This window comes from Terrapene carolina, unplaced genomic scaffold (genome assembly GCF_002925995.2).
Source record: "Terrapene carolina triunguis isolate 2854851 unplaced genomic scaffold, T_m_triunguis-2.0 Scaffold67, whole genome shotgun sequence".
NCBI lineage: Eukaryota > Metazoa > Chordata > Testudines > Emydidae > Terrapene > Terrapene triunguis.
In genome coordinates this window covers 17,550,975-17,559,149 of record NW_020664418.1, presented here as the reverse complement: position 1 = coordinate 17,559,149, position 8,175 = coordinate 17,550,975, and the positions used below count along the sequence as shown (strand labels likewise).

The window sequence follows — 8,175 nt, the reverse complement described above, 5'->3', positions numbered from 1 at the left end:
AGCATGAACCAAAGATTGAAAAAATCTTCATTGTCTTTTTTTGGGATGGTCAATCCAGAACTCACTTGACAAACTACAAGGCTGGAAAGAGGAATTAATAAGGCCACAATGTGTAGCATTTCTTTTGGTACAAGACTATTTAGATGCTCTTAACTGAAAACATTATAGAACTGTTGATCTTTTAATTTCAGTTATGGCTCAATGGCCATTGATACTATGAGGATATAGCAGTTTCATTAAGCAGTGCCACTTGATTAGTTATGTCTACCAAACATTTGAACTATAATCTATTTAGCCTATTACAGAACTATAAAAACTGTAAGGAAATATCAATTAGGGTGTTGCTTAGTCTTATCTTATTCTTTTACCCAACCTATAAGAATGTGAGCTACATCCTTACAATAAACAGTTACACCCACATTAGTATGTCATTAAGTTTAACTCATTTAAGACCAAAAGTAAAATATTCACAATGACAGGGCAGTAGGAATACTTATCTGTAGCAAGAAATTTTATTACTTTGCATGTAGAATTACAACTAGATCTTTACATGGATGTTTCTCTTCTAATGCCTGTTGCATAGGGTGCAAAACAAATGATAGGTGTGCTCGCCTAGAAATGTAAATCCTCAAATGCATTTGTTGGGAGCTGTTTCCTGTAACACAGAGTTGGTGAATTTGTTTTGCTTCTTGGGAAACTTGCAGATAATACTTGGCATGAAGACTAATTTTATTCTTTGTAAAATGAATTAATTTCATCTTTGTATTTTTCAAGCACAGCAGGTCGTTTTAATTTCATCGTAGGACCTAAAAAAAAAAAACATACCACCAAAAAACAAACCAAAGTTGATTACAAGAGGAGAGAGAAATTACAGCAAAGTTTCCTAGCTGGAGGATTAATGAGTCCTAGTACAACATTCCTCCAAAGGGATTGACTAGTAGATGTGCCTGTTGCTTCAATGGCTGATCTCTCATAGGAACTGTAGAATAGCTGGGGCAGAAACAGAAAAGTTCAGTCCAAAGGACTTGTGGACAAAGCAATGTCAGGCTTCATGAGCAGAGGTAACAAAGTAGCTATTTCCCAGTTTAGTAATACTTTTAAGAGGACTAATCGAGCTTTCTCCCTTAATGTCCTCAGTTAAAGAGCCCTTTCTTACAGCAGGTCTACGCTACTTCTTAAGTCGATCTAATTTGTGTTGCTCAGGGGTGTGAAATCCCCCCGAGCGACGCAAGTTATAGCAACCTAAGTGCTGTTCACACCAGCGCTATGTCGGCAGGAGAGGCTCTCACGCTGACACAGCTTCTGCCTCTTGTGGAGATGGATAATATGCCGATGGGAGAGAACTCTTGTCGGCATAGAGCATCTTCACCAGACGCACTACAGCATCTATTTATTACAAGAGCCCTGGACTTGACATAACCTGCAGCCATCTGTGCACTTAGCCACCATGGGCTGGAAGTGAGGACACCACATAGTGAGAAAGAATTTGGCCTTGCTTAGGCAGACAAAAACATCTGCACAGTTGCAGTGCTACTAAAGATAGCTGACCTTGGTCTGGGTGCCTGTCTCTAATTTTTTTTTTTTTTTTTTGCTAGAGTTGCTTTACTGATAAGAAGAAATTGAGCGTTCTTTGCTGTTGCTAGGGAAACGGTCAGCCCATTAGGGGTTATTTTGAGTTATGCTATGTTTTGAATTACATATAAGAGTTTAGTTAGTATGTGTACTTTGGAGAAGTTCTTCTGAGAGGATTTCTATGAGTTTGCATTCTGACATCTACCTCCCCACCACCTAGGAGGAAGGCCAGCCACCAGAAACCTGCTGCTGTCACTGGATACTACCTCAGACTTCGGGTAACTATATTCTGGGGTGATCTAGGTTATTTCTATTTTAGATGTATGCTTTGTACTCAATAAAAACAAGGATTTTGGGGTGGAAGCATTTGTGTATTTACCAATAATTTATCAGAGGGAGGTGCTGTCCCCCCACTGATTTGTTTCCTGACACCACCTGGGAAACAGAGATTAGTTACCATAGTTTTGCGTTCAAATAATCCTGAGTAACATACTCACAGGGTCTTCTCAAAAACTGTATCTTGCTTTGGGTGAGGTTTTTGTTTGTTTGTTTACTTTTCTCTCTATCCCCTTCTCCCCCAATCTCATGTGATATGCATTAAAGACAAAATCATTATAATACTGAAAGGAGCAAGGAATGTAATAACTCAGCATTACTGTAGCCAGGGCTCAAATGGGAGTTGGGAGATATAGGCTTACTTCACTCACGGAGGCTGTAGGGGATAGCTGAGTCAAAATGGATGGAGAGAAGAAACTGAGTATGCCCTCAGCTACACTAGTCAGGAGGGTGGAAGGAAGCAGATGCAGCCATAGCGGATACTGCTATCAAAAAAGGATCCAATCTCACACGCATGGGATGCATGCTAAGAGTACAATTGGTGTAGCTAATCATTGATGATATAAGTACAGAGCCTTGAAGGAGAAGCTCAATTTGAACCTGAGACAGAATGAGTCAAGAAACTATTGGAGGGATTTAAGTCAGTGGGATGAGATGTAGTGGACAGGGAAGGTAACTATAGCTACAGTGTGGATGGATTTGCGTGGAAAGAAATTAGTCATCAGGGCTGTAGAAGTGGATGCATTATTTCCCAAACAACTGCCTCAACTTGCAGTAGGCCCTACTAGATGGGCCCCACAATTCATTTATGCCCAAGACACTTTCTTTAAAAAAAATCAGCTTCTTGGAAAAAGTCATATCTATCTACTTGGTAAACATGAACCCCATTCCTATAAAGGATACCCCATTGTTATAACCCTATCTGGTTAGAGGAAGGACGACATGCTGTCTGCAGTAGTAAAGAAATAGAATTTAATGGATACCACACTGCTATTTTTCTGACATCTCAGTTCAGCCACAAACTAGAATTTGGAATTTTGCTGTTCTGAAATAATGTTGTGGCTAAAGGAATCAAGATCTCAAACTTTTCATCCACCAGCACAGTTCAAATTCACTTGATAGGAAATCATTCTGGTATTGGACAACTGGCACGTGACTTTGGCACTTTTGAAAATTTCATCCCTAGATAGTATCCAAGATGCTGCTCAAGGCAAAGATTATAACCTGGAAGAAACTAACACTGACAAAAACAAGCCCCCCACATGTATATTAGCCTACCACCTTTGACATGTTCCCTTTCTTCCTTTACTAGAGGTTCTGTGTATTTGGCAACAATGTAAATCTTTCATACAATATGTGACACAGGGCCAGAAAGGGTTAAGCATCCTGCAGGATAAATGACCCAAATTCAACCTTTAGACTGAGACATGTTAGAAAAGTATGTATGGTAATTAGGGCCACTCTCTGTCAGAACAGTATCCCCGATAATGTCACAGCTAACCTGGTGGCTGAACTCTGTGACTTTGTCCTCACCCACAACTATTTCACATTTGGGGACAATATATACCTTCAAGTCAGCGGCACTGCTATGGGTACCCGCATGGCCCCACAGTATGCCAACATTTTTATGGCGGACTTAGAACAACGCTTCCTTAGCTCTCGTCCCCTAACGCCCCTACTCTACTTGCGCTACATTGATGACATCTTCATCATCTGGACCCATGGAAAAGAAGCCCTTGAGGAATTCCACCATGATTTCAATAATTTCCATCCTACCATCAACCTCAGCCTAGATCAATCCACACAAGCGGTCCATTTCCTGGACACTACTGTGCTAATAAGCGATGGTCACATAAATACCACCCTGTACCGGAAACCTACTGACCGCTACACTTACCTACATGCCTCCAGCTTCCATCCAGGACACACCACACGATCCATTGTCTACAGCCAAGCTCTAAGATATAACCGCATTTGCTCCAATCCCTCAGATAGAGACAAGCACCTACAAGATCTCTATCAAGCATTCTTAAAACTACAATACCCACCTGCTGAAGTGAAAAAACAGATTGACAGAGCCAGACGAGTACCCAGAAGTCACCTCCTACAAGACAGGGCCAACAAAGAAAATAACAGAACACCACTAGCTGTCACCTTCAGCCCCCAACTAAAACCTCTCCAGCGCATCATTAGAGATCTACAACCTATCCTGAAAGATGATCCTTTACTCTCACAGATCTTGGGAGACAGACCTGTCCTTGCTTACAGACAACCCCCCAACCTAAAGCAAATACTCACCAGCAACCACACATCACTGAACAAAAACACTGACCCAGGAACCTATCCTTGTAACAAAGCCCGATGCCAACTCTGTCCACATATCTATTCAAGTGACACCATCATAGGGCCTAATCACATCAGCCATACCATCAGGGGCTCGTTCACCTGCACATCTACCAATGTGATATATGCCATCATGTGCCAGCAATGCCCCTCTGCCATGTACATTGGCCAAACCGGACAGTCTCTACGCAAAAGAATTAATGGACACAAATCTGACATCAGGAATCATAATACTCAAAAACCAGTGGGAGAACACTTTAACCTGTCTGGCCATTCTATGACAGACCTGCGGGTGGCTATCTTAAAACAGAAAAACTTCAAAAACAGACTCCAACGAGAGACTGCTGAGCTGGAATTGATATGCAAACTAGACACAATCAACTCAGGGCTAAACAGGGATTGGGAATGGCTGAGCCATTACAAACATTGAATCTATCTCCCCTTGTAAGTATTCTCACACTTGCTTCTTATCAAAGTGTCTGTACTTGGCTACCTTGATTATCACTTCAAAAGTTTTTTTTCTCTTACTTAATTGGCCTCTCAGAGTTGGTAAGACAACTCCCACCTGTTCATGCTCTCTGTATGTGTGTATATATATCTCCTCGATATGTTTCACTCAATATGCATCCGAAGAAGTGGGTTGTAGCCCACGAAAGCTTATGCTCTAATAAATTTGTTAGTCTCTAAGGTGCCACAAGTACTCCTGTTCTTTCTCTGTCAGATGGGCATGAACTCTGAAATGCAAACCTGTATTGTTAGAAATTAGAGGTGATACTAATTGTGTGTGTGTACTTATATCTTGTTAGAGGTTAACAGTGTAACCAAATGGTTCCTGTCTATGCTGTATTCTGTTAATTCAGAGATCAAAAGGAGATCTTAACATTCAAATGAACTGTAAATAATAATATTACTATATTCATCTCTCTTTGAAGGATATAACAAATCGCCTGTGAATGTTGGAAAACAGGCAATTGCCATATGTTAATCCATGTAGCTAATTACCAGTGATGCTTAGGAAACAGGTCTACTTCAAAGTCTCTATGATTGCCTATTGTTCGCCTGAGGACTCCATGCTGTCAAGAGAAGGCCTGAAACTACAATGCTCATAATCTCTAATATAAAACTGATCTCAGAATGGTACTCATGTCTGTATGTATACTGATCTTTTAAACCAGGGCAGCCAACTTGAGCCTAAGAAGGAGCAGAATTTACCAATGTACATTGCCAAAGAGCCACACTAATATGTCAGCAGCCTCCCATCAGCTCCCCGCACTCCAATCTGCAGCGCCTCCTGCCCACTGGCAGCCCCACCAATCAGTGCCTCCCGCTCCCTCCCCACGTCTCCCGACCACTGCAATCAGGTGTTACGCAGTGCGCAGGAGGTTCTGGTGGGGAGGGGGGGGATAGCGAGGGCATGGCAAGCTCGGGGGAAGGGGTGGAGTGGGGTCAGGGCCTGGGGCAGAGGAGGGGGTTGAGCACTGAGCAGTCCCCAGCACACTGGAAAGTTAGCACCTATAGCTCCAGCCCCAGCATCAGTGCCTATGCAAGGAGCCACATATGAACTTATGAAGAGCCGCATGCGGCTCTGGGGCCATAGGCTGGCCACCCCTGTTGTAACCAATACTTCCTTTTTAAATAAATTTTAGTTTAGTTAATAAAGATTGGCTGTAAGCGTGTATTTGGGGAAGATCTGGGAGGTAATGTGTTTGATCTTTTGGGATGGGTAGAACTTTCTTATATGATTAATAAGATTTTCAGTAATCCCCACCATATTTGACTTGGGTGTCTCGGTGGAAGCCTAAGCCTGAGTTACTTTAAGGGAACTGTGTTTTTGGCTTGTGGGTAACCAATGAGGTATTATAGAAGCTGTTTTGTGCTGGTTTGGTAAATCTAAGTATTGGAATATCCACCAGCTTTGGGGATTGCCTGCCCCATTCTTTGCAGTTTGCCCGAATTGAGTAACCTCAGTGTGGCTCCCCTGGGATCCCGGTCACACAATACATCTTTAAATACTTACAGGAGTCCACATAAATATTCTGTATTTCATTAGTTAGAAGTTAAAGTTGGTGAAGCAAGAAACTAGAACATCTTTCACCAACAGATCTTTAATTATTGCTCATAATTTTCCCTCCCCACAAAAGACAGGCTCTGGCTGCCAAATGACCTTGATTTCCTGGTTAATTTTTATGCAAGGTTTACAATAAGATTTTGTTTTCTCTGATCAAACTGATTTCATTGGACCATCTTCTAAAAAGAGAAAAAGCTGTGGACACAATTAACGATTATTAAATAGGTTGGCAAATAGATTATATAATTTTTTTTTGTATTTTTGATTCTTTCACTGACACCAGTATTGTAGGACTTCTTGAATTTGTTAATTTTAAAAAAACCGAACAAAGATAACTTACTAGTATGTTATATGAAGGTTTTTATGAAGCTCCCATATTTCACAAACCATAGTTTAAATTTCAAGTTGTAATATGATTTGATTTTATCTTGGAGTGGTTGAGATCCCTAAGATTGTATCAATATCATTGTTCTGTAATCTGACAGTGTGAATTGCTATCAGATAATTGCCACTTGTTTGGGAAGAGCTATATAACTCCCAGCTCCACCATTCCTGAGAAATAGTCATCCCAATCTTACAGTACTCCACACCCCTCCTGTATTCACTAAGTATCTCAGTATAGATTAGTATGCAGAGGTCTTACCAAATTCTCCACCAGAAATGGAGAAATCTCTTTCCAGGACTGTCCATTTCTGAATATGCTGAACACTGGCCGTGGACTTCATGTTGACTCTATCGATTCCTTCTTGAATGGCCTGGTAAACAGCCTGATCTCTTGTTGCCACAATCTCTGACACTTTCATGGCTTTGCTGCCAATTTTCTGGCAGAATTCTCTGGCTTGCTCACTCAGATTGTCAGTAGGATCGGATGTATCTGGGTCCAGAGTACTCTACAATATCAAGTGACAGAGTTTCAGTATTAATGGCTTGCTCCTATAGGGCACTAAGTGTCCTCAATCTCCACTCAAATCAGTGGAATTTGAGGGCAGCTCAGAATATCAAAACTTAAGTGAAACAGTCCAAACTGCAGTCCTAAGTCTACAAAATGGGACCATTTGTAGACTGTTGCTAGATAAGATAGTTTGTCAATTTGGCCACATAATGCGAACATGCTGGCTAATATGTGATCGTCATGTATGTACTGTTATCACATTTGAAACATGTCAAAATATTTAACATAGAAAAAGCTCTGTATATACTTTGAATAAGTTACCACTGTGGGTATGTCTACATTGCATTAAAAGTCCTGGCCTGGGTCAGCTGACTCGGGCTTGCAGGGCTCAGGCTGCAGGGCTATGAAACTTCAGTGTAGACATTTGGGCTTGGGCTGGAGCCCAGCTTTGACACCCTGTGAGGGAGAGGGAGTCGCACGCCCTGGGCTTGAGCCCAAGCCCAAACCTCTACACTGCTATTTTTAACCCTGCAGCCCAAGCCCTGGAGCCCAAGTCAGCTGATCTAGGCTCTCAGACTGGGTGCTGTGGGTTTTTTATCACATTGTAGACATACCCTGTGTTTTTCCAAATCAATTGCATTGTTATTTCAAGAAATGTATTCAAGATGCTATTTACAAAATAGATTACTGAAAATTGTATAGTTCTGTTTGATCTCTCGAGACAGGGCTGCTGTTTAAAATTAGAAAAAATATTTTTTTTATACTTGGTGGTGGGGAGGAATCAGTGACAGAGATAATAAATGTAAAGGGTGACTAACGCTGGGACACCCGAGACAAGAAGTTTTATATAATAATATACTGGGCCCTTGTTTTCATTCTGTTACTATAATATTTGCATTTTAACAAGTTGGGCTTGATCCTGTAGCTCAGCTATTCATAATCTTGTTCCTAAATTCATTCTTAG

At 41.2% G+C, this 8,175-nt stretch overlaps 1 protein-coding gene across 1 annotated transcript in view; it reads right to left on the bottom strand.

Annotated features, from left to right (window-relative positions):
- Positions 1–484: 484 nt before the first annotated feature.
- Positions 485–8,175, bottom strand: part of ACSBG1 (acyl-CoA synthetase bubblegum family member 1) — an 89,437-nt gene continuing 81,746 nt past the window's right edge. Inside the window, exons 8-9 of the mRNA XM_029910745.1 lie at positions 6,963–7,207; positions 485–806 (exon numbers count right to left, since the gene is read on the bottom strand). Coding sequence (XP_029766605.1) covers positions 730–806; positions 6,963–7,207 — 322 coding nt within the window. The 3' untranslated portion in view covers positions 485–729. The remainder of the gene's footprint in view (positions 807–6,962; positions 7,208–8,175) is intronic.